The 15,432-nt window shown below is 47.2% G+C and overlaps 1 protein-coding gene across 1 annotated transcript; it reads right to left on the minus strand.

Moving 5' to 3' along the window:
• Nucleotides 1–1,952: 1,952 nt before the first annotated feature.
• ATP6V1G1 (ATPase H+ transporting V1 subunit G1) lies at nt 1,953–6,092 on the minus strand. Its single transcript, XM_007444640.3, has 3 exons — nt 5,932–6,092; nt 3,215–3,315; nt 1,953–2,714 (listed from the first exon to the last, which is right to left on the minus strand). The coding sequence occupies exons 1-3, from the start codon at nt 6,011–6,013 to the stop codon at nt 2,541–2,543; spliced, it is 357 nt and encodes a 118-aa protein (XP_007444702.1). The 5' UTR covers nt 6,014–6,092; the 3' UTR covers nt 1,953–2,540.
• Nucleotides 6,093–15,432: the final 9,340 nt, after the last annotated feature.

Raw genomic sequence — 15,432 nt, forward strand, 5'->3', positions numbered from 1 at the left:
CTTCCCCAAAGAATATGGTGGGAAAGAAAGTGTTGGATTTGACGGGTCTTTGATCCGGTCCAGCAAAGGGGGCATTTAAGGTTCTTAAGCAAGTAGAGGAGCTCACTGCACCTCTTCAACAACACAAAAACAGGTCACTTGGCAGGAGGGAAAGAAACCCTAAAAAGCCACTACGATCACTTGAATGTATAACTTGGCCCCTACGTTGGCATTGCCCCCCTTCCTGTTCTGCTTTTCCTAGGTTCAATGGCAGAATGGGATTCGGAGTGCAAATTTCTTTGGAGACCTTGAAAAAAGCAGAGGAGAACCTACTTCGCCTTTCCTAATCTAGAAATCCTCAAAAGACCAGACTGCACTGGCGATCCCCAGAACGAAACTAAAGAGTTTTGAAAACCTGTGCTGAAATCAGGTACACGTACAGGGTCTTGCGCTGATGAAAATTGCACTCCTGGTTTTCCTATATTCTCATCTGCTTAAATGTTGGTGAAAGAGAAAAAGCAGCTACATTTCCTTGCGATTAAGACAATGCAAGCGAAAGGGATGAGTGGGGAGAACCCTTTCTTTTCTTTTTTAATGCAATCAGCTCTGCAGGCCTGAAATGTAGCTGTGATATTGAACCATCTCTTGCTCTCCACTCACCCACTGAGGCAACAGAATATAGCTTAAAATCCTTTTAATTATTTTCTCAAGATGACAAACCTGCATGGCAACTCAGATAGCATCAGTCAAAAGAATAAGATTTAATAAGCACCTTGTTACCTTTCTCTCCCTAAAAGTTTTTAAGGCCTCCTATTCTTTCCTTCCTTAAACCCCTACGCTTCACCAGTTGCAAGCAGAAGGCCGCCAGATTTCATAAGCTGCTGGCCAAGGATGCTTTTACACAGTATGTCAGTTTTGCAAACATCTGACTAAGCTATTTCTTAAAGCGCTCCCAATTAATATCAGAGATATAAAGAGTACCAAGAAACAAGAGTGCGGGATTTATATCATTTCACTCGTTCTGTTCTGAGAATCACATATTCTAGGGAAGCAGAGCACTTATGGATTTGGCTTCTGATGAAAGGAGGTCACTAGAGGCTTAGGACGTCTGGTGTAATCTTTGAGTTCGTTTATAAATAGATCAGAGCAGCCAGAATGTTGCAAGACTGCTCAAATGCATGGCACCCCTTCAGAACTCCCAGCAGCATTGCACACACAGCTTGCTCTTATTAGCTTGTGCACATTCACCCACTCTCAAACTACAGCTGAACTCCTTGGCTACACCACAGCATGGGTGGACCACCATGTTCTGGCAAAGCCCATAATGATTCAGGGAGAATCTGCCGGGAGCTGTTGGATGCTCCAGGGCACTGATTCAAGGCATGGATACCGGTATTCACCATGCCCATGACATTTTCAATGACATTTCCTTTTTCTTTGGAAGCAAAATCTTTTCCAGCTGAACTGGTCAAAACTAACACAGGGGGGAAAAGGTTGAGCTGCTGATAGAGGTGAATATGTGTAGCTCAGGGTTGAACTGTGGAATAGAGAGTAAACCCCAGACCATTTTAGCACTGAAGATGTGACCTAGCCGGGTAATGAAACGTTTGCAAGAAAAGAACCAAGCTCAGAGAACCCCAAGAACTCCAAAGTTGAGCTGGTCATAAAAATAGTAACTTTAAGAAAAAGTACCAATGTTTTTTTCTTCTTCACCTCCCCTTTTTTAAGCTAAGACTGTCTCACTATCAGTACTTGTAGTGCACTCTATCCCTATTTTTAAGATTTCAGGTGGAATGGTTGATAAATTACAGACATTATATACATCAGAGCTTTACCCCCTTTGCACCCAGTGCATCTTCCAAAAGTTATCAAGAGCTTCTTTGCTACTACCCCAACAAAACGGAACAGGGCTCAAATCCTGTTGAAGCCAGCAATGTTCATGTTTCATAAATCAAAGTCTCTGAGCAAGGGGAAAAGGAGGAAAAATTGTTTTAATTTCTTTGCAACTCAGATCAGTTCTTTACTTTTCTTCAAGCACCTTAAAGACAGCGGCTTGTTCAAGTTCAACAGGAGAATACACAGGGTACAGTTATTGTTTAAATAAAACTTAAACATTTTCAGACACATACTATTCAGTTCACAACTCTATAAACAACATTCCTGTTTTTTACTCTGAGTGAAGGCAAGACACAGATTTTTTTTCAGAGTACTTAATTCATAGAGTTTACAATTTAAGAGCGATACAGAAAATAGTGTGGCACTTCATATCTTTTCTGACTTTCAAATACTTCTTGGGGCCAAAGTGATCCTTTAACACTCAGCACAATAACCTTCTACACTACACTCCTATATTATAATGCACTTTTGGGACACAGAGCCAGCCTATATAGAAACTTCAGAAATGCTACAAAAGGGGGAGACAAGATGCTTTTACGAAAAAGGGGAAAAAAAGAAAAGAAAGAGATTATCTACACCTCTTGGAAATAAGTTATGGACGTTTATAAAAGGGTTGCAGCTACAGCTGGTATTGCTTAATACTTCCTGAAAGACAAAATGTTCATCTATCCATTGATGCGGTAGTTCGAATGGATTTCAGGTTTGACGTCAAAGACCAAATTTAGCAAGCTGTTCAGCACTTCCTCCCGGTTCTTCTGGAAGTTATCCTGAAGAATGGCCATCTTCTCCTGGGTTCCCTGTTCCACCTCAGTGGTAGAAATGCCATGGGAGCCGAGCGCCTGAGATAAATGGAGACAAAAACAAAGGGGCCTGTTTAAAAAAGTAAGTTTCGCACCTCCAAGAACCTTGAATGCCTCAGCGTGACACAGCCCAGCAGAGTTTCAGCCAGCACAAACCATCTGGGCTTTGCTGCTTTTTTCAACCCAGTCACGTCATGATGATTTCTCCCCGGCTTGCCCAAACGACCGAAGCCAAATTAGCACTGAAGATCCCTGACTGGGTTTCTGTCTGTTCAAAAGGAAGAGGTCAGGTGACCAAACACAAGACCAACTTCCCTTTCTGGCAACTGCAGTAGAAATGATGTGTCAACATCAAGCAAATTCTCAACCTTGCCTGACCAATCCAGATTTACCATACATTTTTTCATAGAGTTATTGAGCAGTTGGTAGAATGTCCTTGTTTTCATGAAGATCCTCTAGCTAACCCAAACCCTAACCCCATTCTGGTACAGAAAGAGACAGGAAGGCAGAGAGATTAGCCAGCATAGAATTTAACACACCGCGGCTTCTTTTGCTTTAAAGTCTTTCTCCCTCTGCAGGCGATACTGTTCAATCTCAGCCTGAGCTTCTTCTTTCGCCTGCTTTAGTCGCCGATTCTTCCCTAGTTTTGAAAGCAGAAAACACAAAATGTTCAAATACCAAACGGCTGTTGTGAGATTTCACACAGTACATCATACTCTAGACGTAACCCAGACTGGAATCATTAATGGGCCTTCTAAAAGGTCAATCACGGAGCCCTTAAATAGGAAACACAGCTCCTCTTTTCATGTGTTGGATGGACAGAGCACCCAGCCCAAGCAGCTCATGAAAAACCACCCTTAAAAATGTGCAATTGCAAGCCAAGGTCCACAAAGAAACCATCTTGCAGCTATATGCATCCCACATATAGTTCTCAGAGCAGCAAAGTACACCATCTTTTTAAATGGGATGGAAGGCTACTAAGGCTGTGGACCAGGCTGAGAAACTGAAAGGAAGGTGGTGGCAAAGAGAACAACATGGATGTGTTTATAAAGTAAAGTTGAGCCGGACTTCAAGGAGACTATTACCATAATCCAGATACTTGGCACTATGCTTACAGGTACCACCAGGAGCTCATAATATCTGTTTGTGTTACCCACTTGGCACAAGCAAGGTAGGATTGCTATAACATGCAGCGTAAGAAGTGTTATGTGGGATAAATCTCCGAAGACAGTATAGGAATTACTATTGGCCCAGAAAACCAATTCCAGGATACTAACTGGAGTCAGGTCAAAATTCATCATGTAAATATTGAAGTCGGTTTTTTCCAGAAAAGTTAGGCCACAGAACTTGAAACACTGAGCCTGGTGTGATTTGTGGAGACCACTCAGTTTGTGAACACTCATAGCTGACTCTAGGTAGTTTCTTAATCAGAACTAGGGATTTATGAACATGCACATTAGTCAGACATTTTCCTCGTAATGCATTATTTCCAGCACATGATATGGCTCCATTGTTCTTAGCAGAGTAAGAACATTGTTCTTACAGAGTAAGTTCCTTTCTTGAAGTCACTTCAGGTGAAGATCTTAGAGACTGCTATATTAAAAAGGCATAGAAACAGAGGACACTGAAAATACAATTTAAAAAACCGCAGTTTTAGATAAGCTGAATCCCCAATACCGACATCAGGGTAAGGTGCTTAAAAATACACCAACTCTCCACAACCTTCACAATCCAGCTTTAATCAAGCTAAAATGATGCACTGTAGGTCTTGGGGGACTATCTGTACGCTACTGACACTATGCAGCCTGCAGGAAGTCTGCAAACTAAAACCGGTTTTACACAAGCAAGTTACGCAACAGAATCCAGAAGAGAGCAGATTTATTTTCAAACAGAATCCAGGACGTGTCTCAGACTCCCAATTTCCTTGCACTGAAGTCCCCTCAATAATGAATAATGCAGTCCAAGATCTCTAGTAGGCAACAGGTCGGGGAGATCTTTCAAGACTTTGGTTTCGATCAAAATACTCAATATACCCCAGCAACCTTTCCTCTGGACAGGCTGGGCTTCAAACTCCGCAGAGCTCAACCAGCGTTAAGGGGGTTTGCAGGAAAGCCTTTAGAGGAGAAATCACACGGGAAGAAGGCTATTTTACAGCAATGGCAACAGCCACGCCAGGGGAGTTTCCCCAGCGAAAGGAGCTCTTAAAACCTTTCAAACGTGGTAACGACAAACTAGAAACATGTGAAAGGAAGGAGGAAACGTGTGGGTGAGCCCGTTTCTTGCTTATGGTCCATGGGGTGAGGATTAGCCTCGTGGTGGGGTTGGCTTCTCGGCGGCTATTTCTGTTACTTATCGTTTTGCTTACTGGTTTTCATTACAAGCTGCCCATGGCAGCCGGATAAAGTTAACGAAGAAATAGACTTTCTTAGGGACTTCCCCGAAAGAGGCACCCTCCAGATGAGTCGATGGCGAGCCCCGTCACTCCCCCAGCCTGTTTTCCTCTGTGAGAAAAGCCAGTTTGGGGCAAGTTCCTCCTGTCACCCCCATGTAGCGCCACATCTGAACAGTGTACCTCAAACTCGGTAGTAACAGAATCGCTCGGAGGCCGAAATTCATTCGGTCAACGTGCAGAGCCGCCCGTCTCCTGGGCGTGGGGCTCCGGGCAGCTCCCCTGATCAAAAGCAAGCAAAGAACGCAGCCAAGGAGCCAAGCGCCAAACCCACGGCAAACCCCCAAATCCATTAATAACCCAATTAAACCCCAGACACGTAAAAAGCGGGGCAGCGAAAGTCACGGATCCATCTATGCAGCCCCTCTTTTGGACCCCGCTTGGGGCAAGGCAGCCCAAAGGGACCGTCCCAGGGGCCTGGCACTGCCCTGCGCGCTGGGGAGGATGGGAGGTGTAGTCCAACCCCCCCACCCCATCCCAGCTCCCTCGCAGGGGGATGGAAGACCTCTGGGGCGGCTATGGACGGCCAGGCAGGATGATGGGACGTGTGGTGGCGCTGGGCCTCCCCTTCCCCAAGAGCTGGGGACGATGGGAGGTGCAGTCTAACCCCCCCACCCCATCTCCTCGCAGGGGGACCGAAAAGGCAGCGCCAGACCTCTGGGGAGGCTACGGACGGCCATTCCCAGGCAGGATAATGGGACATGTGGTGGCGCTGGGCCTCCGCTCCCCTAAGAGCTGGGGAGGATGGGAGGTGTGGTCTAAGCCTCTCGGAAGGCGCTCCGCTTCACCCCTCCGCAGGCTACTCACGCTTGCGGGCCTCGGCCACCTTCTCGGCGGCGCGCTTCTCGGCCTGCAGCAGCTGCTGGATGCCCTGCGACTGGCTGGCCATGACGGCGGCGACTCGATCGAGAGCGGCGCACGGCGGCCGTGACAGCAGGTTCCGGGAGGGGCGTTGCCCGCGCAAAACCCCGCCCCTTCCGGTCCCTCCGTCGTTTTATTGGTGGGCTAGCCGGAAGCGCGGAGGGGGCCGGAGGACGCGCAGGAGGGCGCCGCTCTAGAGCGGGTGGATGGGCCCGCCCAGCGATGCCTTCCAGGGGAGGAGTAGCTGGAGCAAGTACACGGATCTTTGTCGTTGGGCTTTAAAGCCGGGGAGAAACGGATTCAGTTGAGTCAGGGACTCCTTCTAGGGTTTCATTCCACCTCGCCTCCCATCTCTATGGTTTTTGCCGTCACGTGACCCGCTCCGCTCTTCCCCCGTTGGTCTTGAAAACCTTCACTGCGCAGGCGCGGTTTTCTGGCTGGCGTCTGCGAATCAGCCCCGCCCGGATGGCGCTGCGCGAAACATTTTCTTTCTTTCTTTCTTTCTTTTAAGTTTATTTATTAAAATAAGTAAAATTGCTGACTGGTTTGCTTTCTCCTGGGCCTGTCCACAAAACAAAGCATGCATGCCCGCCCGCACACGTGCATATATTAAAAAAAATAGAATGAGCAATAAAATTATAGATAGATTAGAATAATCAGCAAAATAAAATGAACAAGTTTAATGCATTATTATTATTGTCCAAATAGATTTTAAAAACGTTCAACCATCAAACTGCTGGCATAACAGCCATATCCTGCCTTCATTGTCTTTACCGTGAGAAATGAAATTCAGCTTGAAGTATCTTTAACTCGAGCCTTTTATTTAAACGAAAGCAGAGTTAAATCTACACCGTTAAATACAATTTGAACGATTAGCATAGCCTGGCCGTGGATCGTAGCTACCTCTTTCAGATGCTTCCCTTTTTAAGCGCCTGCAGTGAGCAAACCTTGGGACCAGGATGGCCCCTTCCGGCCAGGAATCCTGGCTTCTTCCCATTCCCCCCACAAAAAAAGCTGATCTTCGGTGCCGCGTCCCCAGTAATGCCAAAGCTTTCTCCGTTGAAATCCTGCCTGCTCAGCGAAAAAGAGAAAGAGCTGGGTCGATGGGGTGCTGAACCGCGTTATTTCCCATCGTGGCCGAAGCCCCGTGAACAGGAGCGGCGCGAAACGCTTCGCCATCCACCTCGCTTACTGTGTAAAGGCCGTGCTAAGCGGGAGCCCGTCAGCCCGGCTACGGTAGGAGAAGGAAAATCTGCCTACGCCCCATGAGAATGACTAAAGACTAAATGCACGGGCTGAAGCTTCCCAGCCCCCGATGGAGCAAAAACCTGATGGAGCAAAAAATCTGGGGTGCGCCACGCGATCCGCAGCCCCCCGGCGCTTTCAGGTGAAGATCGGTTGGCAGCTGCGAGCTCTGCACGGCTTATAACAAATGGCCCTATTTACGGCGAGAGCCGAGCGTGATCGCCTTGCTAATCAGATTACCGGGGAGGGTTTGGGCACGTCACATTCGGTTCCCGGCCTTGCCATTTGGAAGAAGCGCACTGGAGCGAGCAGGGGAAGGAGAAGGAGGCGTGTTTTGCCATCCTCGTCTTCTCTGCAGGTGGGCAGAAGAGGACAAGTTTCTCCCCCGCCTCTTCAGAAGTCCCCTTTGGCTTGGTCCTTGTACATCCCCATCTGTGTGATGTGGGGCAGCGTTTGCCAAACAGAACTGGGGGAGCACAGAAACCCCAACTGGGTGGCATGGGTCACGCTTCATTTGGACTTAGTGGGCTGGGGGGCATGTAAACCCTGTTTCGTGGCTTCGTGCTGTAGGAGGGCTTTTTCAACAAAACGCCGTTCCGGGATCACGGAACCGTTTTCGCTCACCATCTTGCAATTAGCCGGCGTTGCCAATGTGAACACCAGGGTAGGATTAAAACAGCTGGACATTCTCATTTGTTCCTATCAGAGGCTCGATCAAGATCACAGGCTTTTTTCTACCTTTTGGTGGGGGCCAGATTGATCTCTCCCAGCCCCACTCATCCTCTTCCTTCCCCACGCGCGCCCGGATCAATGTGCCACGCGAGCCACGGCTTAAATCAAAGAAGCTGAAAAATCCATCTGCGCTTCAACTGCTTCATCCATCAGCTTTGATCGTTCCCCTGCTAGGAGCAAAACCTCAGGCTGTCAAAACCTGGGGTTCAGTACCAAATCACCTTTCTGTAGGTTTCGCTCAGTTCCCCTGAGATAACCATAGCAACTCAGCAGTCATCTGGAAGAAAAGAGTTGCTTCCTACACAGACAAAGGTGGTTCAAAGAGGGAAAAAGTTTTCCTGGATCGGCTCGGAGGAAAAGGCCGGCTGTGCACAGAGAGGGGATGGGTTTGGAAGTTACGGGAATCATCGGGAATCATCACCCTGACCTTTCAGGCTTGCCATGTTCGTTCCCACTTATTGACCCACCCAAATGCCCATCACAGCTTGGGCTCCCCAAGCAGGGACCAGGATAAACTCAATTTCATGAAATTTGCAATTAAAATTAAATTTGGATCACATCCTGCCACGTTAAGCTCTACTCCGGTGGCTTGGTGGACATCCATGAAGTTTTCTTTGCCACATCACAGACATGCATTGTTGCTGCTGTGCAATTTCTCATTTTGCTTCCCGTCTAGCCTACGGTCCTTGGATTCCCCTGTGGTCTCCCATCCAAGCCCTAACTAGATTTGATTCCGCTCCGCTTTCCAAGATCAGCTGGGTTGGCTAGGTGCTGCCATCTATTGGGGCTCAGTCAAATTAAACAACCCCCCCCCCCCCCAACAGATAATGTGGTTATTCAATTTCCTTCTTTTGTCTGGGCAAAAATTGCTATCTGACAGCAGTTTGCAGGGAGGGGCGTGATTTTGGGGCGAATGATTCCCGAAAGGTTTCACCAATTCAATACTCTCCATTCAGGAGAACCATCTTTTCCTTTCTCTCAGGCACCCAGCCACGTGATATCTTAAATGCACAAAGACAGCTTACTAAATAATTGTACCTCCTGGGCACAATTTAAATCCCCCAACCAAGCATATCAGACAAAATTAAGTAACAAATTACTGGATGTGAGTGAGACGACTCTCTTTGGGAATGCATGACTGGGAAAAATGAGTAAAATTCCTCTTTTTCATGGTCATAGTCAGGTTCCCCATGGCAGGGGTTTAAACAAACCACCCCCGCAAAAAGCATTTAAAAAAACAACGTAGTATTTACATAATGAGAATTTGGTTTTCAGATCACGACTCTAGGGACAGCCTTTCCACACATCGCACCCATTGATGATACAATTTGCTTGTTTGTGGTTTAGCGCAAGAGTTGAATCCAGACGGCTGTAGCTTGCAAACCGCGGTTTGTGTCTTACAGTGTTTGCGTGAACTCTGCCGATAATTACTTACCCAGTAAACCCCAATGAAGCCAATCACAGCACGTTGTGTGAACGCTACTCATTTTATTTAAGCAGTGGTAAGATTCTCCAGGAAGCAGATCCAGTGATGAAAACATTTCCTTGAGCCCGTGGAAATCACAGTATGGGCTGAACAGGCCCTGTACGTCCCACAGTTTGAGCCCATTAGTCCCGCTCCAAGCCTTTTGATCCGAAAGAAGAGAAATCATCAGGAAAGAAAGAAGGGTTGAGATGCCCTATTCCCTCCCTTCCACAATTCCAGTGTTTTGTGAAATGGAGAGAGATGTTCCTCATACGCATTTATTTTTTTGCTGTTCAGCTAGCTCTGAGTCTCTCCTTAGCTGGAGGAAAGACCTCATCATAGTTTAGTCACCGCCAGCTCCCAGCAGACGCGCACACACAGACACACACACACATACCCCAAAACCCCTTCATCTGCTGACTCCGGAGCCGTGCAGGGAGTGAAATTCCAGAACGTTGCTTTCCATTCTGTTCCCAAGATGGTCTGGAGATTTATTATTTTTGTTTTGCATTTCCCTTTATTTATTTGTGAGTTATAAACCCTGGGGGGGGGGGAACCCTCTGGAGCAAAATCAGGCCCCAGAATTCCCAGCATTTTTAAAATGTACTTATTAGTTTTGCATTCCTGCCTTTCCTCCAAGAGGAGGTGCTATAACGATGCAATGGTATGTGGGACTGACCTTGGGAGACAGGAGGAAGAGCCGCAGCCTAGACAACTGTCATGCAAAAGATACGTCAGCCCTCAGAAGCAGAGGGAACGTGGGAAGCGTGTCAGAAGGGACCTTCCCTAGTTTTCCGGAGAGTAAAAGTAAAGGAGGGGAGAAATGCTTTCAAACTTGCAAGATTCTGTTAATGTAACCCTACAATAAGGATATGGCTAGTATTCTTACTTGTGCTTCTTGTCTAGACTACCTCGAAGGGCTAACAAACACGCTCATAACCCATTTTTCCCCACCACAACAGCTGTGTGAGATAGGTCAGGCTGAGAAAGAGGGGTTGACATCCACTGAGCTTCCATAGCTGAGGACAAATTAAAATTTGGGTCTTCCCATCTGTAGTCCAACACAACTGATGCCTTGAAAACTCAAGAAAGAGACATGCAGGCACCTGAGAATTTACGTATGGATAAACCCTTGAGTAACATTTCATCTAGATCACCTTGTATTTGCAAGCGATAGCTGGATATCTTCCAACGTGGCCATGATTTGTCTTACTGACAAAACAGTGACATAAATACAAAATACTATGGACAGCAATCCGTGAAGAGTTCATGGTATATTTGAGGAGGAAGAGAGGAGTGAATGATAATGCATTGCTGTTAAATTCCACCTTGCTCTCACAGCTCAAGGTGGCGTACATGGAGTTTTTTTGACTTTATCCTTGGGAGAGAGGTTTGGACTAAGAGAAGGGATTGTCCAAAAGGCACTGAGTGAGTTTCCATGGCTGAAGGTGGACTTGACCACTCTAAATCCAACCCCTTAACTATTTCACCACACGGCCTCTTCCTTCTTCATTCAATCTGTTAATCTATCATTAAGGGCAAGGTGTTTCAAGCATAAGAACATGAGGACAATTCAATAATCCACTGCTTTTTTGTTTCTTCCACACTCCAGTGGCACAACGTGTCCATTTAAGTGGAGTGCAAGAAACCTAAGCTTCAGACAAAACAAGAGATCTAAAATAATCTCACAGCATCACTTGGAAGCACACCATGGCAACATAAATTCATTGAGTGTTTTAAAAGCCTGCAAGAACACAGAAATTGCCATGCAGATGTTTGCAGTGAGGAAGTTGAGTAGACCTCTTAGGGGAGGATGTTTTGTGATGGTAGTCAACAGCTGAGAATAGCCATCCAGAGTCGCTTTGTGTGAGATGGCTATATGAATGTGACAAATAAATAAAAATAGCCTTATTAGCCCTGGCCAGACAACATCTCTCAGCATGGAAAGCATGACAACTTGAGCATTTGGGGAAGCATATCACAAAAGAGGTGATCTTTCAGAGCTCAGTTTTCCAACCCTCCAATGCTTTCCAGGTTCAAGCCAGTTCTTTGAATTGGGCCCAGGGACAGTCTTCAAACTAGTAAACAGGATACATTGTGAATGAGAAGGCCCTGTTTCAGCGTTTGGGGTGTTGGAGAAGTTTCCCCATGGTCTTCAAAGGCAGAGGGTTGGAGTAAATGAAGCCAGCGGGTCTTTGGAGAGCGGTGCATAAGGAAGAGAAGTTTGTCACCCTGGGGTCACAGGTGGCCCTCAAATCCATTTTGAAAGCCCCCTGGAAATCAGAGACTTAGACCTCTGTGAAAAGGAATCATTCCTCTTCTAGTTGGGAAGGGCCAAAAGGGAGAGGAAGGTGAAAGAAAGATTAGCAAGAGCAAAGGAGATGTCATAGAAGGGAAGAATGGCAGTCTGCTCTAAACCCACACTCTGCGAGTAGCATAATAAGCTGTAAATTCCATCTATCTATCAACTTACCTATCTATCTACCGACCTACCTACCCACCTACCATCATTCATTTACGTGGTCACTTAGGAGTCAAAAACAACTTGATGGCAAATAATCAATCAATCAAATTCCTTCTAGTTGCGCTGAACTCCTGATGATTGATTGGACAGTGCCATGTAGATCTGACCCTAGAAGGCAACGATGAACTCGTTCCTTATTGTTACTAAGAAAACGACTTGGCTATTTCCCTGAAGTCACCAGGAGTTCTGCAACTCAAAAAGTCTATCCCTTTTCACAAAGGCCTCCCATCTCACCTGCAAACTCCACGTGCCCAACTTCCAAAGTCACACGGCACCCATGCAATTAACACAGAAATGCGTGCAGGAGCAAAGATCCATCTTCAGCTCTATTAAGGGGGCAGGTCTCCATGTGATACCTTAAACAAGGGCTTGCCTTACCCCGGAAATAAAGGTCAAAGATTCTCTCTCTGCATCGCATCATTCAAAGTGTGTTCAGGGAAATCAGTCTTGGCGAGGGCAATAAATGGAATCTCCCCCCAGCCTACGGCTTCTTCTCTTTCTCCTTCTCCTTGCAAAAAGCCCCTGCCTGTTTTGTCTGAGCCCCTGAGCTTCAGCTTGCCAGCAGTCTGAATTAATCAATACTCCCTTTGGAAATGTTTCTACGAAAGGCCAATGACATTGAGATGAAAGCGAATGGGAATCAATTTCACTGCATCCTAAAACAGGCTGGCCTCACTGGGGCTACGGCCGGCAGCAATTGCGTGAGCAGAGGCAGAGAGGGGGAAGCTGATTTGTTCAGCAGCTGGAGCAAAGCTGCCTGGTGACTGGTGCTATCCATCTGGCTATTGGAGCCATCCGTAAGATGGTTAACCGGGGAGGTTCAGAACTGGAAAGTCAGAGCCCTTGCAGTTTTCCTCCTCCTTCCCCATCCCTTTCCCTTGGGTGCTGCTACTTTTTATAGCTTTTATAGAACCAACTCCCACTCATACTAAGAATAGAATAATAGAAGCCTTAGGGGCAAAAGCACTGCATTAACAACAACAACAAAATAAGATTCTGTTAATGTAGCCTTACAATAAAGTAGAATTAGCTTATCTGGTCGTGTTTTCTGTCTGGTCTGTCTGGTAAGGCTGACATCAATCTTGCAAGTCTGAAAGTACAAGTCTCCTGCCGTCTCCTTTACAGCCCGAGAAACTAGGGAGGGTCCCTTCTGAGTCTCTTTCTCCCCCCATTATGCAGCTGTGGGCCAGGCCCTCTCTTATCGGACCACTCCCTTGGCAGCGTCTCTTTGTCCCGTCTCCCAAAGTCTTTCCCACATACCATTGCAGGGTCCAGCTGAAGCTTGGTTCTTTCTTCTGCCACTCCAGGAAGCGAAGCTGCCCTTTCTCCTTTCCATTTTCAAATCAGGCAGCTTCCTTGGCTAATGATGGCTTACGTCCACCTCTCCTGCCACGTTAATCTTCTGGCTTCCCAAGCCCAAACACTAATGCCACAGCTGGCAGAGAGCAGCACAGCCTGTGTGCTTTTTTAAGCTCACCTCCTGAGGCCATGCAAATGCTGGAAAGACCTCTCTTGGCATGCCAGACCGTGCCCCTGGGTACCCTCCTTGGAAACAAAGTTGGAGTTCAGCGGCGCACATCTGGACCATTGACAACTTGGGCTTGGCCATCGTTGTGGGCCTGAGTGACAGTCAACAGGCTTCAGAATTAAAGTGAGGGAAAACGTTACAGCTACACACACAGCCCTCTTCATTAGTGGCTTTTTCAGGAGACAATTGGCAGCAACAGCTCCTGCCCAAAAGGAAAGCTTCCAGAGTGTCCATCAATGGTAATAATGAGATAGCTGTCTTTCCCAAGGTATAACACAAAAGGGGGGCGGGGAAGGATTTGGAGGCAGAAGGAGATAAAGCCAACACAGGCACTTCTTAGCAACTCTGCTAGGGCGACCTTCTCCACAACAGTGCGTCAGATTCTTGACTTTCCTCTTTTCTAAGTGGTGGCTGCACTGCCCTCGTCCTAGCGGTGCAACCCCGCCAAAGCGGACCGCTTTAAAATGTCCACAATGCGTCCAAATGATACCACCCTGGAGGTCGGCTGATGGCTGCGCAGAGCTGTTGGAAAGGAAGCCCCGGCAGTCGTCCGCAGAAGGCCCCAAGGAGTTTGTCATCCGCCCAGGGAATCCAGGGTGAGGCGGTTTTGCAAAGAGGGAAGCGCGATCAGAGGGCACGGAAGGATAGGGGCTCCCATCCGCAGCATTGCCAACGTTGCCAAGTTCCTTGGAGGAGGAACAAGAAAAGGAAACGAAATCCCTACACGTTTGCTTTACTCTGAAAACATGAACTAATTTGGAAAAAAAACCAAGAGAAGCTGGAAATATCTAGGAACAATTCAAGGGTCCCAGCTTAACCTCCCTGAAGAGCAAAGCTTGTGTAATTTAATATTTTCTGAGACATATTTTCACCCACAGCAATATAGTCATTCCAGGTGGTGGTCTCTCTCTCCCCCCCCCCACCCCCCTTCCTTCCTAGCTTTGTTACCCTGAACCACATTACATTCTTAAGAGGGAAAGTATAATTCGTTTTTTCCCCCCTTTTTTTTTACAGCCTCTTGGGCTAACACAGTAGCTGGGTCTTTCGTCGACCTGGTTGTGTAAACCCAACCTTTCTGTAAAACAGACACTATGTTAGAAACCCTCCTCTCAAGGTGACGGTGATGGGTCACCAGCAAGACCCAGCAGATCCACTCTGAGCTTCTTTATAAGCACGACTGAAAAATGAAAGAGAAAATAGCCAGTGTCAAGTAGCACCTGAAAGCAGAATTAGGACAACCTGTGGCCACCATCCCCTTTTCTACTCCAAGCTCTCTCTGGCCACGTTTGCTAGAAACTGAAGTAGAGTTGAGGTAGGCGGTGGAGGAAGACTGTAGTGAAAGTTCAAAAACGCCCTCACCATAGTTTCCTCCGCAGCTCAACCCTGCTATATATGTACAGTGGCCCCACCCATTCCTTCAGGCCTTACCCAGTCTTTTTGACCCCCTCCCAATATGGCCTGTCCCTTGCTCGCCAAAAGACTCTCCACCTGCCTTAAACGCTGATAAGAGCAGATGCTTTCACTGAGTACATCCATTTCAGCTGATTTGCAGAGCTTTGATGGGTACCCCTATCTAGGGTTAGGGGTGACGCTGAAATAGGGGTAGGGGTATGTGTCTGTATACACACTGTCTGGGCCTTCAAGTTAGTCTTGACTTCTGGCAACTGCCTGGAGAAGTCCCTGCAGTTTTCTTGGCGATACTTTGGAAGTGGTTTGCCCTGGCCTTCTGCTTCCTGGAGCTGAGAGAGAAGGACTGGCCCAAAGTCACCCAACCGGCTTTGTGCCTAAGGCAGGACTAGAACTCACAGCCTCCAACCTTCTAATCCCATGCCTTTAACCACGACGCCAAACTGGCTCTCTAACAGCCTGCCAGTTTCTTCTTCCTAGAACTGAGATGGAGGGGGACTGGTCCAAGGTCACCCAGCTGGCTTCGTGCCTAAGGCAGAACTAGAA

Source organism: Python bivittatus, unplaced genomic scaffold, assembly GCF_059951505.1.
Source record: "Python bivittatus isolate LINGU-HERP-01145 unplaced genomic scaffold, Pbiv_v1 ctg000160_np1212, whole genome shotgun sequence".
NCBI classification, from domain to species: domain Eukaryota; kingdom Metazoa; phylum Chordata; class Lepidosauria; order Squamata; family Pythonidae; genus Python; species Python bivittatus.